Consider the following 26,008-nt stretch of genomic DNA (forward strand, 5'->3'; position numbering starts at 1 on the left):
TCTACCACCCGTCTAGGCGAAGTAAGGGTCGAAGTGGTGTGTTGGGCAAAAGGAACACCGGTTCCTGGCTCCAATGCCCTCAACCACCAGAATTCCGTCCTCCGCCGACACAGGGGCGCAACCCACGGCAAACAGGTTGCCCACTTTGATCGCCTCTTACGACCAGCAATGGGGTGCTGTGGAAAATTCTACCCCGGTTCCACACGGGGGAAGAGCTATTAGCGCTACCCAGCACTCACCACGAGGAGGTTGCTCTTCACGAGTGCCCATAGTATATTGAAAACTCTTTGCAAATGTAACATTTTAAGTACACGTTTTTTTAACTCTGACACCCACAGCTGTGTTTTAAAGTAGGCATCCCGATAGTCTTTTCATTGGTATTGATACAACGTAAAGGATGACACAGACTGGAAACTCTGGTCGTCTCGAATTAATGTTAACCAGTTTTTGATCACACGATCATCGTTGACTTCACACAAAGCCATGTTGAAATAATGTTTTACTCTGTTTAAATCGGATACATCATGACAGGAATGAAGTGCCTCCCCTTGGTCTTTAAACATACATCCAAAACAAAATTCAGTGGAGAGACGACTTATAATCTTGTGAATAACACAAAGTCAACAAACTTTCTATCTGTTGCACCACGTGGACAGCTTCCACTTCATCTACTTGTAGTTTCTTGAGTTTCTTGACAATCACACGTTTACTCGTTGACACTTCATCTCGAACGTTATTTGTAGCATCTTGAACACAGTGGGCGCGGTCTTGAAACCACTGCGATGACTGTACAAGGATGAATTCATTCAACCGGTTGGGTTCACGGAGGACGTATTTCCAAGTGTAGAAGACGGTAGGTTTCCTGACAAAGATAATCAGTCTGTCATGAGTATGTCTCGCACCTCCATTAATATACGTCCTAACAAATTTTGACCTCTCCACTGACAAGGACAAAAAATATTAGGATCGTAAATGGATAATCCGATGCCCCACATTCTGTCATAGGGACTACATTCCACAAGAATTCTAGGTTAGGTCCATATCAAAAGTTTCTTCAGCTCAATGACCTGCGTATATTTGGCTATGGAAGCTTTTCGAACAATGTCACAACTAACAGCATCCCACTTTTGCTGATCAAAACCACTGATACATTTACCGAGTCTTTTCTGCTCTGTAGGGGATGTAGACCTTAAAATCCTTACGGCAGAGATCCAATTTTCAAAGACACAAGCTTTACTATACATGATATATTGCTCTATGCAATTGAATGTTTTATTATCAACTTCAACAAGTGTAGGATAATGTTGACTGAAAGGTGATCTTTTGGTATAGAAAAATACATACTTGTCGGTGATTGCCATAGACATGGTTTCTTATTCAATATTTCTTTTCCGTCGACCTTCCATCAAGATGTACAGCAACGAAGTGATGTGACAAAACCTTGGTACATATATGTATGATGCTAGAAATACGAATTAAATCTATTGGATGAACATGTGTTCCCTCTTTGCTTTGATTGGTGAGTATCTTGCTTCACCTAGCAAAACATTACAACCAATGGGGAGTCTGTTAACTCGAAGCGTAACCACACAGGTGCAGACGGACCAGTACTTCTGTTTGTATGTTACATAGGAAAAGTAAACGAATCCTTTGAGTGTTCATTTCTCTTGGTCTTCGTCTTCTTCATGACCCCTACCATCTTGATGTAAGGACAATCCGGCGACGACTTCTCATTTTCTACCCAGGGGTTGTCTGTATCATCCCAACCTTTTAGCCGAATGTTGCATTTAAAGCAAATGCAGACATCACCACGATTCAGATAGATAAATCCTGCATGGGCCAAATCTGCTGGAGATTGTTTCATTTGCTTCGGCCAGTCTTTAAACGAAGACAGTCGTCTTTCAAACAACGTCCAGTCTGACGACACCACAATAGACTTACAAGGTACCGAATCCGTACAGAGATCCCCTTCCATCCTCACTGCCGGTCAGAGACGTAAACGAAGCAAACTCAAACAATCATGGATATTTATTTTGCCCTTCTGCATTTTAGGTATGACACACACACACATTCCACCTGTACCTTTTCAACTAGACCACCCACTTTACGCTGGAATGTCTCCCGACTACCGACCGGGACAGCCGCTGCGGACCTTCCGTTCCAAAACTATTTCAGGAATCCTCAGAGTAAATATTTGTTCACTTAATCCCTCTCTTTATGGCCCGCCGCGGTCCTTCCGTTCCAAAACTAGTTCAGGCACCCTCAAAGTAAATAGCCGTCTTATTTGCTCACTTAATCCTTTCTTTTGTTGTCCCCACATAGTTTGAGGAAAGTTGTTTTCCCCACATAGTTTGAGGAAAACCCTATTGTTTTCATGAAGTACTACATTATTATCTACTGTCGTCATTGTATTTAAAATGAAAAAAATAGTTATGGTTGAAGGTCTGTGGTATACTAGTTCATTTTTCTTTGATGTTAAATGCACATGATTTGTTAGTTATTTTCATTTAAGAAAATGAGATTTAGGAGATAAACATACTTTGTTTTCAATGTAGAGCTAGGTTACCTGTAGATTTAACCCCGCTGTATCTCCATTCTACCATGACTGAATAAAATGCGAACTCTTTAATGTTAGCAAATATACTGAGTGAAGCGGCATGGGTTGAGTTCAGTGTTTTGAGTGGGTTATCGATCTGAATTACGGAATCACCGAACAAAATATGGTGCTGTATATACTCAAGCAGTTTGTTTACACCGTAATACTTCACTCGAACTATGACAGGCATTAAAAGCATCTACGCACGGCAACTTGGTAAGCTAAAGAAAACAAAGCAAGCTTTCCAAGGCTTTCGCTCTACATCGCACGTCACCATTATGACGTCATATCGCTCATTGTGACGCAAAAGATATGACGTCACAGTCGTATATAGAAAAGCGCCAAAATTTCAAGCTCTCTGTTGTCTCCAAAACGTAAATACATTCCCTTTGTTGATTTCTGTCGCGTTTTTCTGCACGAAATGTATTGCCACACATCCTTTGAATATTGTAGTAACCGCATCTGTGCATTCTGTAACCTGTAATTGTAGATATACTTATTTAAATATGCCTACCGACGATGACTGAAAATAGTACTATTCCATGAATATAAGCTTCCGCGGTGATACGGCCGTCAAACCAGCTGTTTCAATCAGAGGGGGTTTATTGTGATTTAATAGCCTCTGATTGACCAATCAGAATCGAGTAAATTCCAAATTCATGGTAGAATGTTTAATAATGAAAGCTGTCGATTTTGTAGGTCCATATTAACGGCTAGGCACAGGTTAGAAATATTTACACAGTAAGTGTGCAAGAAAATTAAGTCTTACTGTTCGAATGTAACAATAAAAGAAGATAAAATTGTAACGATAAAATGGCGATAATTTCAATCTTTTATTCCCTTCTGATGTATTCATGAGTATAGAGACCTACGCACGGAAAGCGCTCATAAAATGTGTTTGGACTTTGCCATTCGCACAACCAGTTACAGCACAAAAGGTAATAGAGATTCCATGCTTCCGATTGATAAGCTCCATACACGGTAGATAGGTAGTGTAACAGCGTGTTTTCTGACAAGCAGTGCGTTATCTGGAGTTTTACAAATCTTGGCGCAAGAGTGAGTGAGTGAGTTAATAGTTAATGTCACATCGGCAATATTTCAGCCATATCGTGACAAAGCAATTTATACAGAAAAACAACAGTAATGTAGACTATATAAAAACCTGTCAGCAAAGTACAGTAAAATTACTAGACTTATCACAGATATCAACTGGTTTTTAAAACTAGTATGTGACCATAAAAAGCTATTACTAACGAGAACAATACGTTGTGAAAACGGGCTATAGATCGCCAGCAATTGAAGGTAGATCACCATACTAGGGGCCATGGGGACTTATAGTACCTTTGCTACCTACATGGACCCCAGCAGGATTTATACCATCCCTTCAGTCGCTGGCGATTGTATGCAAGTTTAGCAATTGATTAAAACTAACAAATATACTACGATTTAAAACCGATGGAAGAATAAATCTACTTTGAATGACGTGGTCTAACATACCCTCTCCAGGGAACAATCATTTTACATTACTTCAACCCCCGTCGAGGATACAGCCACTAACAATCTCAGTTATTACATTTATTCTGTCAATTATAAAAAAGTATATTATATACACAACATATTAATCAAAATTTATAGTACAATTCAATTTCTTTTAAAAAAACAATAACTAAATGAGAACTGATATTAAAAAGATCCTTTACAGATGAAACATTGAAATAAGTATCCCTTGTGATGGCAAAATCAATACAGTCAAGCAGGACATGCTTGACTGTGATTCGTTCATCACAGGGGATACAAAACGGAGGATCTTCACCTTGTAACAAATACTCATGTGTAAATCTGGAATGGCCAATACGACATCGTCGCATAATGACCTCTTCAAATCTGGACTGACAACCAAAGTAGGTGTAACCGATATTTGGTTTAATTTTATGTAATTTTTTATACCTACTTGGGTGTCCCACTTCTTTTGCATTAGATCTCGGATGTAAGATCTAATCACGTGTTTAAAATCAGTGTACAGGAAAGGGAATCAGAAAATATGTTGAACTGCTTATGTTTAGACTGAGTATTAATATATTTCAGAGCTGTTAAGATTGCCTGAGATTCTGCTGTAAAAATTGAACTGTCACTCAGTAATCTGGATGATATGGTTCTGGATCCAATGACAGTGGCGCTAGCAACTGCGTCACCGTCCTTGGATCCATCAGTAATTATGGACTTGGAAGTGTTGTAAGTGCTTCGTAATTGATTATATTCTTGCTGATACATTAGTGGGTTAGTGTCTGATTTCTTTAATTTAGTTAAGGAAAGATCTACTCGTGGCGCAAGAGTTCAACCTGATGGCTGAAAATTTCGGGCGCATGCAACGTCTATATAGTCAGTCAGTCGGTTAGTTATTAGGCTAGATGAGAGAATTATGTTGGCTGCATCAGTGCTTGCGTTAATTGTTGCGATATGCGCAACAGGATCGACATCAACATCAAACTTCGGCTTAGGCTGTCTACTGGAGTTGTCACATACTGTAAACATGCCTGCCCCCTTCAACACGCCCTGGGAGCATTTGGTTGGGGCTGTCTACATGAAAACCCACGCCATTCGCCTGCCACACGATAGAAGCACTGATATTCTGTCATCGAGCTGTTCCCGGGCTTATCAATTGTAACGGGTGGGATAGCCACGTGTGGTAGTCTTCGTGCCCCCCAAACATCTACTAGGGCGAGGCAGAGCGTACGAGTCAACAACCGGACATGTAGATTTATGACAGATACACATTTAGATCTTGCTTATTAAAAATTACCTTTTACAATATTTGAAGTGTATTTTGAAAAAAACCAATCCTTTGTGTTATCATAACAGTGTAAAGAAAACATAAAATCTCAACTGTTTTCATTTGTGCAAGTTCTTGTTATATCTTGGGAGTTAATAAAACTTCTTCATGTGGAAAACACTAAAAGTGCAAAAAAGTTATTACTGTTGCTAGTTCTACTAGAAAAATTATATAAATATATTGCCTTTTCCTGGACTGTAATTTTATAGATAAATTGCTAAATTTTAAAATTATTCAATGTATTTTGATGTATATTTTTAAATTTCAAATTTTTTATTTAGTATATTAAATTTTGTGTTGCATATAGACTACACCATTGCCACCAGTGTACCCTCTCATACGACGGAAAGGTAATACTTATTTTCTCTTTAATATGATTTTTATTTATTATGAAAATAGAAAAATGTGTACAGATCTAGTATACTACAATTTACTAGTATATCTTCCAGTGTCACTTTTTCTTTTTCACATGCAGTCACTGGATTTTTATATGATTTTGTAATGAACTCCCGACAACAAAAACTGGTATTTTATTCTTTAAGTTAAAGTCCAGAGATAATTCTAGGAGGGGCCCTTGTGCTTTAAGCCTCTAAATTTAAAAACCCCCAAAAGGCCCACATTTTCAAAGACAGTGGGCCATTTTAACATTGTTCAGTATGGGCATACCTCTGGAATATTTGAAATTTTCAGTTAAAGGCCCCATTTTAAATAATCTCATTTCTGTTGACAGCACTTCAAGTAATATTCCATTTCTGACAAAAAAGGTATACAACAGAGCCAAGACCACCACAACCATAACTTCTCCTCTTAAGAGCGACAGGTATTTTGATACAGCAGTAAAAATAAAAGGAATAGGTATCGAGTTATAAAAAAAAAATGTTATCTAAACAATCAATGAATTAAATTTGATTGTACAGCAGATATATCAATCTTGGATATTTACAATGTTGTATCATTACACAACCAATAACACACACACACACACACACACACACACACACACACACACACACACACACACACACACACACACAAAATAAAAAAATAAATAATTCTGAACTAATTTACTGTTGCCAGAAGCTCTACCCGAATTCACAGGACAACGAAAGAATATAACGGAGCAGCGACCACCACAACCGTAATCCCTCTATATATGAGTGACAAGTATTTTTAATGTTACAAGGTGCTTCATGTTATTTAAAAACAGTATCATGAAGCATGTTGTGTAAGTAGACACTCGCAATAGATATCTTTTTTTGTTTACAGTTTTTGTGTTAATAAACATATTTTAAATTTATTTTATTTATTTATTTTGGCAAGGCCTCGTGTCCTCGCAAAATTGTTTTGACATTTATATCTCCAAAGTTGACAAAACTTATAAAATGCCTTAGCTACGACACAGTTTGACACTGATTTTCAGTATATTAGACCGTTTATTTGATGGATCATGGATGATTTTATTCCCATCATACAGGGTGGAAAGGCGTCTTTAAAAGTATGGGTGTATAGCGTGATGCAGTCACTGTACGCGGTTATTAAGGATGTAACATTACAGTGAACTTTGTACATAGTGTTTTGGAGGGTGACATGCTAATACATGAAGAGAATAGCTTTGATCAAAGGTGGCTTGTTGTTCAGCATTTATTAGAGTGTCACTCCTACCCAATACAGAGTGGTCAAGAGGCTGTTGAAATACAGAACCCTGTGACACTGGTATGCTACCAAGAAGGGAGCTCTGTAATAGAGGTTGGTGCTTTCAGGAACGTGAACATGAGTTAAGAAATAAACCAGTGATGGCCATGTTGAGAACTACTGAGCTGAACAGTTTTGCTTTAAACAACCCGCATATGAGAGATATTTACGGGGACGCTGTGCCAAGGGATTGGCTATTGCCGGTTCACAGGCGGCGCATCTTACGAAAACGTGCACCTGTGGCGTACATTGTGAATACAGATGCCAGCATAGAGCCTGGCACACATTGGATTGCCTACTGCATTCCCAGGAGGGGTGTTGTAGAGTGATTCGAACCCTCTGGACAGGATATCACACGTTTTGTAGAATTAAGGAACTTTACGGGAACAAGGCAGGCACACAGAAGGAATTACCACCAAGCTGCAGGGCAGTTTCAGCTCTTTGTGCGTTGCTTACTGCCTGTATTTCATATACAACCGATGTGGAGGTTACGGCTTACAACCACAATTGTCAACAGATTCGATATTTACAATATTGAAGTTAATGATCGTTTTATATATTATTGGTGGTTGAATAAACACGAGATTAGCATGTATGGTTTTGTGTTATTATTTTCAAGCGTATAGTGTATATCTCCCTTTACATGTAAGGAATACTCATGACCTGTAGTAAGATTCTCCTGGGATTGCATTTTATGATAACATGTGAAAAGGTAATGCCGTGAGATGTTTTAAATTAATTAATAATTTAGGGCCATAGAGTGAGTGAGTGTGTGAGTTTATGCTTTACGTCACATCGGCAATATTCCAGCCATATCGTAGGGCCATAGAATGTTGATACAAGTGTGTATAGTGAGTGACAGCTATGTAGATCTTATTGACCTTAAAAAAGACAATACAAAGGGTGTAATTAAAATGCTTTATTGAAACAAGCTTTACACAGAAAACACTGGTGTGAGTGCATGGCTCACTGTACAGACTACATCTTATACACAGTTTGAATAAGTGTGTTGATGCGGACGACTGCAGAGAGTAGGAGATCCCACTCTTGCTGTGAAATGGCTATTCCTGTAATTGTCGCCTGGTTGGTGAGAAACTGCCTTATGTCAACAATTACTGATCCTTGCTTGAGGCATACTGTGACACGCTTGGAAGTTGACAGCTGCACCTGATCCTTCATACATGTATTGCCGGTTACATTGACAGTGAATGTTCTGTTGACACTGTTGTGAGCAGGGATTTCCCGCGTGTTGTGTGGAATGTGTAGTGACTGTTATATTTGCAAACAGTCTTGCTACACCTGCCTGATACTTTGGACCAGCTTGCTGACTTAGCCATGTAACCGTTCCTTTCACCACTTTGTAATGTCGCAGCTGCCAATCTGACGGCCATCATTATGCTGTGTACCCCAATGCCAGCTACGAAAACAAGAGTGGAAACCCAATTGGACACTGGTTCTGGCGCTGGCCCGAGTCATGCAGCACCTGCGGGGAAACCGGGCACACAAAACCAAGGTGTATGAGTGGCAGCTCTAAACCTGCAGGAGGAGTTAACAACATAAAGTGCTACAACTGTTAAGAGCTGGGCCAATGGCTTTGGAGTGTAAGAAACCGTGCGGTGAGATAGGATGCAGTACCAAACATCAAACACAGACAGAAACGTTGGGGTCCACCAATCCATGTAGCCAACTATGACTGCTATAAATGGGGTAATATGGGCCTTTTTGCTGGCGGTTGTGTGCTACCTGTAAATGGTACAAAATGTTAATACAAGGCCATCAGGCCCGTTATTGCGCCAAGTGACACAGAAGCACACCAGGTGTCACCGCAGACTGGAAAAGAACCCTCCCCTACAACTCCCCCGAAGAAGCAAGGCACCCCACACATAGAACCACCCCGCACCTCCAGAAGAAAGTGGACAGCAGCCCTTGTGACCCCAGTGAGTTAATATTTAAAGTCACATCGGCACTATTTCAGCCATATCGTGACTTGAACAAGGTAAACATTTATGACCCAAGTAAAGAAACGACGGAGTGTGATAAGAGATGACAGCGACAGTGATGATGCTGGGGACTTAATAATAATTGAAGATGGAGAACCTTCATCGGCCTTTTGTTTCAAGTGTCAGAGAGTGGGCGACAGGGCAAGAGATTGTAGGGCTGCCAACAGTGAGTGAGTGAGTGAGTTAAAATTTTACATCGCATCGGCAATATTGTAGCCATATTGCGATGAAAACAAGTTAATTATGATTAAATATCTGTCGACAAAGGACAGTAAAACAGTAAGTCATGTATCACAGTGGCTGCCAACAGACATGGGATGAATGACAGGCCTTGCATTAATGCGATCATAAATGATCGAGGAGGGCCTTCCGACAAACGACCAACATTACTGTGCTGTGTATGGAACCAGCCTGGAACCACCAACATTACTGTGCTGTGTATGGAACCAGCCAGGATATTTTAAAAGGGATTGCCCAAGCAATGTTTGGAGTAATGGGGAGGGTTAAGGGGCACGTAGGGGATCAGAGAACCAAGGTTTAAACTGAACACTCGTCATGCCGAAACCAATGGGAGGGAAGAGAAAGAGACAATATACATCATAAATTTAGCTGGTAGCCCGTAAACAACAGTAGAGGTGGTTAATTGATTTGGGAGCGGACGTATCTATTATTCATAGTTGCGGTCCTATTATGTATGTTGGGAGGTTTGAATAGCGATGAGCATATTGAGTAGGTGGGACCTCAGGTTGCACCAGGATATATAAAGTTGGCCTGGTAGCCGATAGTTATTTTTGCAGACAGTCTTGCTACACCTGCCTGATACTTTGGACCAGCTTGCTGAATTAGCCATATAACCATGCCTTTCACCACCTTCCAATGTCGCAGCTGCCAATCTGACGACCACCATTATACTGTGTACCCCAATGCCAGCTGTGAAAACAAGAGTGGAAACCCAATTGGACCCTGGTTCTGGCCCTACCCCGAGCCCTGCAGCACCTGCGGGGAAACCGGGCACTAAAAAACCAAAGTGTATGAATGATGGTGCTAAACCTGCAGGAGCGAGCAACATCAAGTGCTACAAATGTAAAGTGATTGGGCACACAGCTGGGGAGAGGAAGAAACCGTGCGGCGAGAGAGGGTGCAGTAGCACCGAACATACGTCGTACACATGCCCCATGCGCAAAACCCGGCAGAAACGTGAGGACCCACCACCCCATTAAGCCGGCTATGACTGCTACAAATGCGGGAATATGGGACATTTTGCTGCCGGCTGTGTGCTACCGTGTAGGTGGTGCAAGGTAGTGATACAAGGCCATCAGGCCCGTTATTGCCAAAAGCGAGCAAGTGCTGCAGAAAAAACCCAGGCGTCCCCGAAAGCTGGAAATGAACCCGCCCCTACAACTCCCCCTGTGACGCCCCCGAAAGAGGAAGACGCCCCAACTGTTGCTGCAGGCCCCGTATGACCTACGAAGGTGCAAGGCACCCTGGCCGTGCCCCTACCCCGCCCCTCCAGAAGAAAGCGGCCAGCAGCCCTCGTGACCCTGGTAAAGAAACGCCGGGGTGTGATAAGAGACAGCGACAGTGATGATGCCGGGGACTTAATTATAATTGACGACGTGGAACCTACACCTGCCCGCCGGGAGCTCAATTACCTCCGTATAAACAGATATTGCAATTAAGATCATCAGTCGGCTGAAGATGTGAAAAACTCATATATATGTAACCCCGCCACTGAGTCGGGAGAAGAAGGGTAGCTGGAGTGTTTTGCTGTTGCTTAATATAATAAAATTGCTCAGCCATATAATGTTTTGTGTACTTATTTAATTGTTGAGTATTTCTGTGTGACCATGCCTTCAACCACCTACCAATGTCGCCGCTGCCAATCTGATGACTACCACAATATCGTGTGCCCCAATGCCAGCTGCAAAAACAAGTGTGCAAACCCCATGGGACACTGGTTCTGGCGCTGCCCCGAGCCCTGCAGCACCTGTGGGAAAACCGGACAGGCTGCACCAAGGTGTATGAATGATGGCGCTAAACCTGCAGGAGCTGGCAACATCAAGTGCTACAATTGTAAAGCGATGGGGCACACAGCTGGGGAGTGTAAGAAACCTTGCGGCGAGAGAGGGTGCGGTAGCAACGAACATACGTCGTACACATGCCCCATGCGCATAACCCGGCAGAAACGTGGGGACCCACCACCCCATTTGGCCGGCTATGACTGCTAAAAATGCGGGAATATGGGACATTTTGCTGCCGGCTGTGTGCTACCGTGTAGGTGGTGCAAGGTAGTGATGCAAGGCCATCAGGCCCGTTATTGCCAAAAGCGAGCAAGTGCTGCAGAAAAAACCCAGACGTCCCCGAAGGCTGGAAATGAACCCGCCCCTACAACTCCCCCTGTGACGCCCCCGAAGGAGGTAGACGGCCCAACTGTTGCTGCAGCCCCCGTATCACCCACGAAGGTGCAAGGCACACCGGCCGTGTCCCCACCACGGCTGTGCCCCCACCCCGCCCCTCCAGAAGAAAGTGGCCGGCAGTCCTCGTGACCCCGGAAAGAAACGCCGAGGTGTGATGAGATATAGCGACAGTGATGATGCCGGGGACTTAATTATAATTGAAGACGTGGAACCTACACCTCCCCGCCAGGAGCTCAATTACCGCCGTATAAACAGATATTGCAATGAAGATCATCAATCGGCTGAAGATGTGAAAAACCCTTATATATGCCGGGGTGTGATAAGAGACAGCGACAGTGATGATGCCGGGGACTTAATTATAATTGAAGATGTGGAACCTACACCTGCCCGCCGGGAGCTCAATTACCTCCGTATAAACAGATATTGCAATGAAGATCATCAGTCGGCTGAAGATGTGAAAAACTCTTATATATGTAACCCCGCCGCTGAGTCGGAAGAAGAAGGGTAGCTGGAGTGTTTTGCTGTTGCTTAATATAATAAAATTTCTCAGTCATATAATGTTTTGTGTACTTATTTAATTGTTGAGTATTTCTTTTTTGTTGCTTGCAAAGTGTGTTATATACACCACACACGTGTGTAGGGTGCTACATGCGTGCACCCACACGTACATACACACCTGCCTGATGCGACACCGCTATTTCTCTAGTTAAACCGTCTGACGCTAAGCAGGTGGGAGGAAGTGAAAGGTGGCAGATAATTAAATTAGCCACGTGCACTGTTAAACTGTGCGAGACTGGACATTATGGGCCTAGATGTAAGTACATAATTACCGTATGTGTTTGGAGAATGACGCTAACGTTATAAACCTGCTGTTAATAGATACTAGATCAAAAACCGTTGATGGGTTTATGTACATAGGTATATACCAATTTGTTAGCAGGAGTTGGTGATAGTTTGTTTCATTTACCATGGAGGAGTCAGCTTGCATAGTGAATTTGAGTCTAAACCAATTCCAACATGTGGACCGCATTGCTCAGTTCATGTCTGGGTTACATACTACCTAACCCAAAAATCAAATCTAAAAAGAGCGACCCTTAACTTGAAATGACTAATATCAATAAAGAAGCCATTGGTTTCAATTTATTAAAGAAGAACGTTCAGACACACAGAACATGTTAAATATATTTTTTCCTGCTGTTGAGATGGACGACTGATTCCCCAGCACAGTTGAAAGGTGAGTGAGTGAGTTAATTTAAAGTCACATCGGCAATATTTCAGCCATATCGTGACTTGAACAAGTTATGCAGTTAAATTATAGATTTATATAAAAGCTGTCAACGAAGGACAGTATAACAACCAGCAATATATCACAGATCATAAGTGTAAAACTAGTTTTAGAGCAATAAAATGATTTGATTACAACAGACGACACATTATAAAAACAGGCTATTAATCACCAACAACTAAAGTTAGGCCACCATACTAGGGACCAAAGGGACTTACAGTACCTTAGTTGAAAGGAAACACTGGTGTTAACACCGAGACCGTTATGAAAGGAAAAACTGAAACAAGGGCGTTTCTGAGACCGTCTCTAGTTACTGTTACTTGAGTGAACCTACATATTTCATATCAGTGAAAGATAACGTCAATGTCAACATTGTGATGGTGCGGTTCACACAGAAGGGCATTTCCAAACAGCTGAAAGGAAAAACTTGTATCAACAAGGAGTTATTTGAAACGTCTCTAGTTAATGTTATTTAAGTGAACATTTTGATTATTTTTAATAGCTTTATCAACAAGACGTATCCGGACAGTTGAAAGGAAACACTTGTGTAATAACGAGACTCAATACATTCTATCTGATCCACACCTAAACCACATCATAATCATCATCATCCAATAATTATGGCCAAGTCTCTAAAGTGGGCGTCAACAGAAGTTGATGTTATCATCATCAGCAACAAGGTCATTAAACCTGAAGTCGTTATTGTTTCAAAGGAAGAGCTTATGTCCAAGCTAGACGATAACGGTGGTCTCCAGGAATGTACAATCCGATGCAAAGTGAATGATCTACCCAAAAACATATTGTTTGAGATCTTGTCCTATGAAACTTTCAAAATTCGCGATCAAGATGTTTGCAAGACTATCCAATCGACTGTCATGAAAAAGAAGGTGATAACAAATTTGATGTTCTCCTGAACCCTCAATACTTGGATGTCCTTGAAGATTCCACTCACATGGTATTCACAGGACAGGGTTCTTCCAAAACAACAGGAAATTCAACATCGTGAAGTTCTTTAAATGCACAGAAGACAGGCTGTCTCTGTGGAAGAACAGAGTCAAAGTAAGAGTGAGGCGAGAATTATTTTTCAATTATTTATAATTATGGACTGGTTTTATTCTACTCTTAGAACAACATGCATTATCAATCACATCTGTTCCTGTAGTTTTATTTACTTATTTATTTATTATTTTTTTTACTTATCTTAATGTATTAACGGGATGAGTGGACACAATCGAGACGATCTCGCCCTGCTCCTTATCTTGCTGGATGTCGATCTCTAGAGAGAACTCTGAGAACACATCGTCAACGGAATTGCACATCAGTGGATATATTAACAGGACCTTTCACTATTAGCATCCGGGAAGTGAGTATTCCCGAACCAAATCATAATCTTCGATCAAACAGAGAACAATTTGAAATTGTCCTAGAAAAGCTTTACTTGGGCCGCTTACGTGCCAAAGTGAATGAATTGTGCAATAGTAATTGTTATGGGAGTGAAATAAATCACCCTTCGCAACGCCATCATCAGTGTTTGATAATGAGCCGGATGAACGTGTGATGATGTACTTTGACGATGCTTTAGAAGCTGTGTCCCATGGCGACATCCTTGAAGAGGCGAGGACACAAAAGAATTATTCTGGAGTTGATTTCCTTGACATTCAAAACCTGCCTTATGAGAATGTTGATGACGTGAACAGACATTTTTTAACTTACAGTAGGAAGGAACGATTGGAGGCCATTGATTGAGATCATATGCTGAGATCATGAAAGTATTCATTTACATATCATAAATTGATGAAATAATGCATAGTCAGTGAATTCATTTGATATATTGTAAATAAATAATATGTCTGTTATTCAGTGTGTATAAAAGTTAGAATAAAAGAATAATGTGTTCTTTTCACGCGTGTTTGTCTTTCTTTGTTCAATATATAATGAACAGAGAAAACAGAATGGTTATCAGAGAGAGTTTGAATATAATTCAACCCGTAAATATACTACATCCCCACTCAACAACCAATGAAATGTTTTTTCATGTAGATCCATTCATCAAAGGTTTTCATGAACACGTGATCAGTAAACTAACCAGCCACCAATGAACTGGAAATAAGAGAATAGTGTCATGCTCCTAATTGCGCTTAAATCACACATTTGATAACCTTCAGACAGAAGTTGTGTCAGAGAAGCAGTTACTGTATCATGGCAGCAAGGTTAGTGTGCCCCGCATTCGATTTACAATTTACTAAGCTGATGTCTTTTAAGTTGTTCATCATAGTATAAATAAATAATGAGTGTTATCACAGAAATTCAGAATTGGGTCATTCTATCTTTCAACAGAGTGGGAAGAGTGAGTGAGTGAGTTAAGTTTTAAGTCAGTGGGAAGAAAAGACAAATCTACTTTCTATACCTGGAAGCAGGTCATGAAAATGGCACACACCCTAAGCGAGGCGATCATTCGTCAATCTCACAAATGGTTTCCAAATAGTGACGAATGCATGAAGGACGCCATTTTACGTTAATTTTTAGCGATCCAAAAACAAGTTTTCAATTTTTATTAGGAAATAATATTCTGTCAGATCCGCTTTTAGATATAAGTGTTTCAACTCAGTTGAAAAACATTTTAACTTACTTTTTAATCGAAATCGTTCTTTTTGAAAAAAGAAACGATCAATTGGAATTTCGCACTCAATTTACTCTATCTGTAAGTGATACATTGTATAGTTTTGATAGACAATCGTAAACTTTGTCAATACAAACTAAAGAGTGCCCACAAATCACTCTACTAGATATCGCCGACATGAAGGAAGCCGTTGCTTTGGCAATTATGGGTGAAACTGAGCTCAAAGTAGCAGAGTTCAAAAGCAGGTTTGAGCATTTGAAGTTAATAAGGTAAGTTTATTTTTTCTTATTAACTTCATTCATTCATTCATTCATTCATAAGAGATGGTAGCTGCTCCAATGCCGACTAAAACGTAAACTACTACATGTTTTCTATAAAATTGTCTGATAATGATGATAGACTTACCTTTACAAATCAACTGTCCATCCCCCCATAATTTCTTTGGCTTCTGTGTTGACTTCCAGTCACTCATTAAAATCACAAGGCCAATCTCCACGCCTCTCCCACTGATTGATGAAATATTGCCACAATTTGGGATTCTGGGTACTTTACCACCCTGGATTTGAAGTCTGGGTACTGGCAGATTTTGATGGTCGAAGAGGATAAGGAAAAAACAGCGTTTGCATGGTACTGAGGCATGTTTGAAGTCTCGGGCAAGCCATTTGGTCTGTGCAATGCTCCATCAATCTTCATGGAACTCATGAATGAAGTACTACAGAACCTAGAAGCTTTCACTTTAGCATACTTATATAACTTGATCTTCTTGAAAATGCTAAATGACCATATGTCTCATATCCAAGTGTAACACTATCTAGTGTGAAAAAAGGCTGTGTAGACAGGTTGGCTTATTGTGATCATCAGAAGAAACAGTATCTGTCCCATGGTAAAAGGAACCTCCATACCAGTTGATGGTCATAGATCAGATAGTTGCTGACCAAGAGTTTCCAGTTTATTGTACCATAAACTTGTTTGGTCCCCCCTAGAGATTTGAGGGTCACAGCTTATCAGCTAAGGAACCTGTATATAAACAGCACCGTCAGTGAAGTCATCAGAGAAGGGCGCTGAAAACTGACCAGGACCAGACCGATAGAGCAGTCCAGAAGAAACGGCATAAGAACACGATCCAACAGCTAACAGTCAAATCATTGCTCAGGAGCCAGACCACTGGGACGAACTCTAGTCGCACTTGGTCATGCCTGAAACTGCCAACAGCCTCTCTTACAGTCTCTGCCACGCACTTGTTTACTGTTTGTAGTACCAACGTATAAAAGTGTCCTGGTTATTAAAAAGCTGCTGAAACGGAAGACCGTTTTTTGTCCGTTGTGCTACAATTTACTTTCTAGAGGAAATAGATATTTTCAAAGGTAGAAATGTTTCATTACAATACTGTGCTCACTTGACGTCACTCTTACACTTGATAACTTTTTGTTTTAGTGCGATAGTCGCATGAAATGTTTATCAATTCAAAGCAGAGACTGTCAACATATATCAATCTTGGACATAAGTGAAATAAAAGCTGGAGTCGAACTTATCATTTGAAGTAAAGCCAATATCAAAGTGAGAGACTTTCAAAGAAGATTCCAACATGTCTGCTAACGAAGGTTAAAATATGACCAGCAATGGGGTGCTGTGGACAAATTCTACCCTGAGTCCACAGGGATAAAATCAGGAATAACGAGGGACATTACATTTTTAGAGTATTTTCCTATACTGGTGTCAATTTGCATATGGGGAGCCTTATTTGCAAACACAAAGGTTATTTTTAATTCTGACAACCAAGCAGTAGTTGCAATACTAAATAAGATGTCATCAAAATCTAAGAGAGTCATGGTCTTGATCAGATGGTTAACCTTAAAGTGCTTACACCTCAATCTGATGATTAAAGCCACATTTATACCAGGTTGCAATAACAAGCTTGCCAATGCTCTCGCATACATTTGCAGCATTTCAGGCGCATGGCACCGCATGCAGACCTACATCCTACAGAGATTGCAGCCACTTTATGGGAGACTTTGGACAAGAAGCTAAGACACTGTTATAATTGTCATTGGCAACTGACACAATAAGAGCCTACCAAGTAGCTTTAAAGTCTTTTGAAAACTTCCATCATTTGCATCTTCTACAAGACATCTGGCCAGTACCTTTTGGACACCTCGTACAGTATATTGGTTATCTGTCTTTACATAAGAGATCACCAGCAACAGCTTTGAAACACATAGCAGCAATCAGTAGGCAGCATAAACTGAATGCAATGTTGGATACAACAGACAACTTCATAATCAAGAAAATACTTACCGGAATGAAGAATTCTAATCCAGGGCAGGACATGTCACCCAATAACACTTCCTGTCCTGAGAAATCTTCTTAGAGCATTGGACTATGTTTTTTTATCTGTATATGAAAGCAAGCTTTTCAAGAGCATGTTCACTATGGCATTTCAAGCTTTTCTCCAGGTCAGCGAATTAGTTTGCACCGAGGTTGATCCAGGTAAATATAAGGGATTATTACTATTTGACATACGACTCACCAAGGATCAGCTTGTTGTGTGTATTCGCCTGTCAAAGGCTGATCAGCTTGGAGCCAAGTGCTGTTTGAGGATACCTTCACATCCTGACAAGTTTGATTGTCCAGCAGTGACACTCCATCAGTATTTGATAGCAAGGCCTTCAACTTCCCCTGACACCAGTCTGTTTATCCATATAGATAGCAAACCAGTTTCAAAGTACCAGTTTTATGCTGTACTTAAAAGAGCACTGTCATTCATAAACCTATCTTGCTCATCCTACAAATCTCATTCATTTAGAATAGGAGCAGCTAATAAACTAAAAGTCAGTAGTATCTTTCATACGCATGCTTCCTTTAACCTCATCTAAGTTATATTAGAGGTATGGATCATTGGATCCTCTTACGTCTACTGGTCACACCGACAGGCACTCAAACTACACCTTGGAAAGAACCTGCGGTTAGATTCTGCTAATATCACATTGTTTGGCATCAGAGGTATGCATTGGTCAGGCTTGCTTCCATTGCTTAAGACAAAATTGCAATACCTCCAATCACCAGATACATTGGTAATACATCTGGGATCCAATGATTTAGTCACTATGAGAGGCATTGATCTTGGTAGAGACATAGAGCAGGACATGCACACTATCACAGACGTGTTACCAAATGTGCAGTTAACTTGGTCAGAGATGTTTCCTCGGAGAGCATGGAGAGGTGCAGAATCACTTGCGGCAATCGAGAGGAAGAGGAAGCGGGTCAACAGGAAAGCAATTGAGACAGTAACAAAGCTTAAGGTTTTTTTTTGTCAGACATGATATTGTGGCTAGAGATTCTGGTTTGTATAGGGAGGATGACATTCATCTGTCAGAGATTGACAATTCTATTTTCGTTCATGAATTACAAGAAGCACTTTTTCAGGCTATTCCTTCTGCTGCACTTTAACCAGTGCAACTTGGTGGTGATGACCATGTAGGTACACGATCTGTGGCGGCATAACCCCTGGTTTAATGTGCTAGTTAGGGTTTGGGCTTATTGGTGGTTACCCTGATAAGACCAATCCCTATGTTATGTAATAGGCACCTAGGTTAGTGGTTTAAGAGGTAGCTGCTTATGCATGGTTACCCTCTTAAGTTAGCTTTCCTCAGTCTGATGTACCCATCACCATGGTGCTCAGGCAGTTAGGAACCCCTCCCTCCTTATTACTAAAGTGCTGAAACCCTAGAAGTTTTGTCTGTTGTACTATACTCTCCCAACAAAGAAACACATAATGAAAATGGTAATTTGTTGCAGCAATGTATTGGTACAGGGTGGATATTTAAAAAAATATTTGTTTTGTTATGATGTCTCTGGTGTTTTTGTCTGAAAACGTCATATCCAAACGCATCCCGCATTGAAGCATGATTTACGATAGACGCATTTAATGTCACAGAACACGTATTCCACGTGCAATGCGCGTGAAACTCGGGGATCACATAGTGTCGTGGATGGGTAGAAAAGATTGATCTCCCTCTTTTTTCATTCACTTTATTTGGAAGTTTGTGAAGACTGCAAAATGCCAAGACAGCCGCGCCAATCGTCAACATCACCATAGGTCTCCTGGAAGCAGGACAATCTCACCCGTCAAATGAATGTTCATCAAAGCACGATTTCTCGTCTCTGGGAGAGATATTGGCAGCAGACCTATGTGGAAGATGGACCTAGAAGTGGACGTCCTCGAGTCACCACTGCCGCGCATGATAGGTACATACGGGTACATCACCTAATCGGGGAACAGCTACAGCGACCACTACCGCGAGGCAAATATTGGATTGAGAAGGATATCTGCACAGACTGTCAGGTACACACTACGAGAGGCATGTTTAAGAGCAAGAAGACCCTACCTTGGCCCTGTTGTGTGTCAGCAGCATCGACGTCATTGCGTTCAATGGTGTACAAACGTTCAGGCCTTGAATTTGCTGGTTCAGCGATGAATCGGGATTTCTGTTGGAACGACGCGATGGAAGAATACGTGTGTACACACAACGTCATGAACGTTTTGCCGACGCCTGTGTCCCCCAGGTGCACAGATTCAGCAGGGGCAGTGTGATGATGTAGGTAGCCATATCCTACACTGGAAGAACTGAGTTGGTGTTGATCCAAGGCAACCTGACAGTGCAACTCTAACGTGATCAAGTCCTTCGTCCACACCTCATTCCCATTATCAACTGAACATCAATGTGCTGCCCTGGCCCTCCAGATCACCAGACTTAAACGCGATAGAACATCTTTGGGATGCCCTGGACAGACGGGTACGACAGCGTAACCCATAGCCCCAGACACTCCAGCAACCAGCACATGCACTACAGTCAGAGTGGGCTACATTGCAGGAATATCAGATTCAGAGACTAATTCGTTCTATGCCAAGACGATGTCACGCAGTTCTAAACGCCAATGGTGGTCATACGAGGTACTGACTTCAGCGCTATCAAACGTTGATGCGTGATTCATAAACTGACTTTTTCCGATGTCTTATTAAACATCGAGTGATACCTTGACATTTCCTGTGTAATATTTCTTCAAATTCCACTTGCTATTAAGTTGTCCACAGTGTATCAAAATAAAAAAATATCAGTAGTTAAAATTTGTATATATAGCACACGTGCGTGTGGGTTCTCCTTTGGTGACATGACCTGGATCCCTCTCAAAAAGAAACAGCCTGAGACGAGTGAAGACTGACATTCAGACCAACTTGGCAAGTGGCTCTGATTTTTCCTGTTCATTTTTGTTATAGCTGGCCAGAAATTAGGAGAATTTTTGACAGGGATAGAAGGACAAATAATTGGACAGTTAGCTAATCTGTTGACAACTTTAGGAGCGCAGGGAATAATAGCGCAGCTTATTAAATATTTTTGAGAGGGAACCTACAAAATTTAAGGAATGGCTGAAAAACATAGAAAATAAATATGAGGTACTAACGAATGCAGATCAGGAAAGAGTAAAACTGGTGGCCTATCAGTCAAGTTCAGGGGCTGTTAGTGATTTTATCCATCGGTGTCTACAAGACCATGATCGACCAACAAGGCAGATTGTAATTTTGTCAATAGCTGTCGGTGCTCAAGCTATCGGTAATTTATTCTGTTCATTTGAAGGGGATCCAGCAAAGAATTAAGCCTTTGTTAAGACAGCATAATGTTTGATCCATATAAAGTAAAACTAGTTGTGGAAATGATCAAACGTGTACAGAGTTATGCTTAAGTACATACCAGATTATTAGGGCAGTTGTTAGTGACATGTAAGGAACAGTCAATTTTGTCAAATAGGCTAAACAAATAATAGGGATGAGCGAAAGGCTAAAACGGGAGAAAAATGAACAGAATAGGGAAACTGAACACAACAGGCAATTCATGAATGCTAAGACATACACATGACCCAGGTCTGGTAAAAAATATGCTAATACAGTTAGGGATTGTGGATATATAATGGGACTCAGTGTTGAGTTTAGATAGTTCTCTGACAATGACATATAACCCAAACACATAATGGACTTAAGGATCCAGTTATCGAGGATCAGTATTTGGTTTAGAAGCAGGGGAGTTCCAGTCTGCTGTTGCACCTTCATCTATTTTTCTTTACCTATCTCTTATAAGTATACGACGAAAGTGTTTATAGGGACCATGTGGCGACAGTATTATAATGTTATCAAGTAGGATTGTTATTGATTAATGTGATTCGGATAATGTTGTCTCCAATTATCATGCTTGTGCAAGGATATACACTGAACAGCACGGAAAACGCACCACCATGAAAATGGATGTATTTTTATCTGGGGTTAAGTCATATGAAAGTATATAAGTGAATGAGTAATATACGACGTTCTGGACGAAGCATGAAGAACAGCTCGTCGAGATCAACCAGGTCTGGGTCAACGTCGTGTAACTACACATCGTCAGGATTGCCATATTGTTCGTCGGCATCTTCGTAATCGTACACTTCCCGCTACCAGGACTGCAGCAACCGTACAAGGCCGACGTGGTTTGATCCACGCTGACACCATATGTCGACGTCTCCGCTCAGCTGGGCTAGGAGCATGACGTCCTTATGTTGGACCCATACTCACTGATCGACATAGAAACGTCTTTCGCAGTTTCACATCAGAATAACTGTATTTCTTCTTAATATATTCACAATTAGTAGCTCATAGTCCTTACATATCTGTTACTATACTAGCCACATAAAGAAACTTTGCACGGAGAAAATATAGATATAAGGGCACACCGTCAATATATGAAATATAGGTTTGAACACGGCAATTATTGGAGACATTCAAACGCTCATGCACGTGCCATGCAATATGACGTCATTGATGGGGGCCTATTGACGTGCAATTTGTTACTTCACGTGCATCCTGTGCCTGTGCAGCTGTACACAGCATGTGCAACTCACAATTCGCTGTCACTTTGGAAAGCATGATCTGTGGTCATTCAAAAATTCAAAACTTCTCAGGCGCAGACACAAGCATATCACAAGCAACTCATGCCAAGATTGACAGCTGCACAGCGTCATGAAGCCATTGGAATGATCCGAGCGGGAATGAGGCAACAACAGGTGGCAACACATTTCCAATGCCATCTTAACACGGTATCGGCATTGGTGAGGCGTTATCAGAACACAAATGACGTTGCCTACCACCCACGTTCAGGACGTCCCCGAGTAACGACGCCAAGACAGGACAGATGGTTTCGAGTAACACAGCTCTGACACAGGTTCCAAACAGCAGTAACGACGTCCCAGACAATTCCTGGACTGTGCCGTATCCATTCCAACACTGTCAGGAATCGTTTACGTCAGTACAGGATTCGACCGTGACGCCATGCCATACGTCCCATCCTGACACACCGTCAACGAGTCAACCGTCTAAGATGGTGTCGAAATCATGTTCGCCAACCTGAAATATGGTGGAGAAATGTTGTCTTCACAGATGAATCGAGGTTCAACATTTCCCACAGTGACGGGCGCCAACGTGTCTACCGTCGTTTGAGGGAACGTTATGCACGCAACTGTATTGTCGAGAGGAATCGTTTTGGAGGTGGCTCTGTGATGATTTGGGGTGTTATAACAGCACGGCACCGAACCCCTTTGGTGGTTGTTCAGGGCAATCTCACTGGTGTTGGCTACAGAGATCAGAATCTGAGGCCTGTGGTTATTCCTTTCCTGCAACGTCATGGCCCGGGATTGGTCCAGGATGAACGTTTAGTCAAAACACTGCATATTCATAATGTATCATTAATTTAACCATAATTAATACCTATTCATCACTTCGTCGCAATAATGATTACTTTTATTTAATTTTTTTATCGTTCAAGCGTAGGGAAATTCGTGTTCGTTTATGAACGACAGGGAGGTTGTTTTAGCCAAGGTGGATGAGGAGAGATTTTGAAAACGCCACACGTTTTCGTGCAGATGATGATGATGATCAGCTGCGAGAACATCATCATAACAAACACCAAGAGATCTCTCATTTACAAACCAATTATACATGTGTAACACTATTTGTCATGGGCACTTCCAAATCATAGTAAAGTACCCTGTAAAGAAACATGAACAGTTAGAAACAATTACAAGGTGATTGACCTATAATTAACTGTACTGCATAAGTGGATAGTAGGTAGAAAGTTGCCGCGTCATGAAGACAAAGGGAACAATACTTAAGTACAACAGCGAACAATAAAAATAGGTCAACCCTCAAGACCTTGTAAGGAAAAACTCGGTCTCATGACCCTGTACTCAGGTACTGCAACCTTCCATTGATAAGTCTTTAATAACTCTTCTTTTTAGTGTGAACAAGGCATAGTTATGTATGAACGTACGAGAATACGATTTTTATAGAAATTTGCGGTGAATGGAATGTTTTCAAAACGTTATCTTAATCGAGTCGAAAACACGGTCATTCAAAACATACAAGATTCTCGCCCTACAAGATGACGGACTACAACCACTTTCAATTTTTCAACGGACACTATGCGAACATCAATATTTTTAACGGGCTGCCATACATTCATTTGTCGAAATTTAATTCACATGGCGACAAAAACACAATAAGTTTGAAAATTAATGCCTTAAGGGAACTTCTATTAAATGCAACCCTACATGTTGAGCAAGATGAAGGGAGCTCAACCCAAAAGGGTCAACTGAGGGGCCGTCACCGCTGCCATTGACATCAACAGTAACCACGGCAGCATCACCATCAACTCCCAACACCCACTAGACGGCAAATAACAGCACGCGATCAGCCCTAAGCTCATGGTAAGAAACTTTTAATAAGTATTTGATCTTATGTATTTGTTCATATCTTAAGGACTTGTTCATATTTTGAACTATACTACTCAAAAGAAGTTAAGTTTGGGGTTACACCATATCGAGAGCATGAAAATGTAAATCATTGTGTACAGTCAGTTGGTTGTAATTTGAGAAATGTTTTGAAAGAAATTGCAGATGTGCGAATCAAATGCAAATCATGAAGATTTAACGAGTTTGTGGGTGCATCAGGTGCTTTGAGAAACAAAAAATGACATCCAGGGACGTTGATCACGGCGATCGAACATTTACTCATCCTTGCCTCATTATTAATGAAATGCACGTGCATCATGTGCCGTTTTTTGCTTAAATTCCACGAAAGATTCTGTACAAGTCACATGTTTCATCCGACTTGAATGTTGAATATGCCCGAACGTCAGCTAAGCCTTGTTGATCGTGGAAGAGACATTGCACGGCTTCAGGACGGTATAAGTCAGAGAAATGTTGCCAAAGAATCGGTTGTAGCCAAAGTGTGCTTGGTAGACTGTGGCAGATATTTCAAGTGACCAATTACAGTCAGAATCGCCCTCGTTCTGGAAGACCCAGATCAACTTCACAACGTGAAGACTTGTGTCACAAACCTGGCATTGCGTCAACGAACTGTCACAGCAAGACATCTCAGAGATGAACTGCGCCTTGCAACAGGAACCCAGGTTTCTGACCAGACAATCCAAAACGGACTACGGGCCAACAACATCCAATCACGCAGTTCGGCCACCTCTTCTGCAACATCATCATAGAGCACATGCAGACTGGTGTATACGTCACAGACGCTGGACACGTCTGAATGAGACTGGTCTTCAGAGACGAATCCCGGTTTGCACTGCAGTTCAAAGATGCCAGGATTCGTGTCTATCGTTTGCTGACGTCAACGTCAGACAGCCTCACAGATATGGTGGAGGCTCAGTGATGATGTGGGCCAGACTCGTAAGAAGAAGAAGAAACCGCACACTACACCAACAGCGCGTGTTAATTAAGACCATATGGAATCAATATAATTATACGAATTACAGAAAAAAAACGTTTCTTTGACACTACTGAACTGCTACGGATGCTCTGTTGAACACCAAACATTATGACATAGCATAGCATAACACACAGGCGTTTTGACGAATTATAGTACATTTACTTGCAAGCATCACAAATGTACACATAATTAAAAACATCAGGCTATGAGCTGAGTTATTTGTTCAAACTGATAAAGAGAGCTTGCTTGATCTGTCTGGGGATCTCTTCCCTTCAGATTAAGAGATTGAGAGGCGTCGTCCCTGTTCCTGCAATGGTGGCGTCCTCTAGCGAGTGGTCGAGAGTTCAAATCAAGGTAGATAACAGCTGTCCACAGAACATGGGCGCCAGGTGTGATAATATTCTGCATGTATTTTCATCTAATCGCATGCGAGTGTTTGAGACAGTTTTGGGACTTTCGTCTTTCCAAGCCACTACACACTATAACCATGGGATTAAATATCACAAGGAAGCGATCCATCGTCCGCCGAGTGTTGTGTAACACTGATGACGTGCCGTCTGTCGAGCAATATGTGACTCGGTATATTTACACAAGCAATCGGCGGCAATGGGAGAGGTCGCCTGATAAGTTTTAACACCTGTTTTACTTCAGAATGTAAAGGAGTAGGACATCTGAACGAAACCACGATCATTTTGACAAGAAACGTACAAAATGACTCCCTATCGCTTCCCTTGACCACATTTTCCCTTAACCACAGTTTCGT

General features: G+C 41.3%; 1 protein-coding gene across 1 annotated transcript; it reads left to right on the plus strand.

The window, feature by feature from the left end:
• Positions 1 to 10,965: 10,965 nt before the first annotated feature.
• Positions 10,966 to 11,664, plus strand: LOC139461354 (CCHC-type zinc finger nucleic acid binding protein-like). The gene is made up of 2 exons (XM_071242967.1): positions 10,966 to 11,246; positions 11,397 to 11,664. Exons 1-2 carry the CDS (start codon positions 10,966 to 10,968, stop codon positions 11,662 to 11,664), a joined length of 549 nt encoding a protein of 182 aa, XP_071099068.1.
• Positions 11,665 to 26,008: the final 14,344 nt, after the last annotated feature.

This window comes from Haliotis cracherodii, unplaced genomic scaffold (genome assembly GCF_022045235.1).
Source record: "Haliotis cracherodii isolate W230 unplaced genomic scaffold, xgHalCrac1.p SCAF_14, whole genome shotgun sequence".
Lineage (NCBI taxonomy): Eukaryota > Metazoa > Mollusca > Gastropoda > Lepetellida > Haliotidae > Haliotis > Haliotis cracherodii.

Coding starts and splice junctions, on each gene's coding strand:
- LOC139461354 (XM_071242967.1), top strand. CDS start 10,966: ATGCCTTCAACCACCTACCAATGTCGCCGCTGCCAATCTGATGACTAC. Junction 11,247..11,396: donor AAACCTTGCGGCGAGAGAGG/GTGCGGTAGCAA, acceptor GCTACCGTGTAG/GTGGTGCAAGGTAGTGATGC.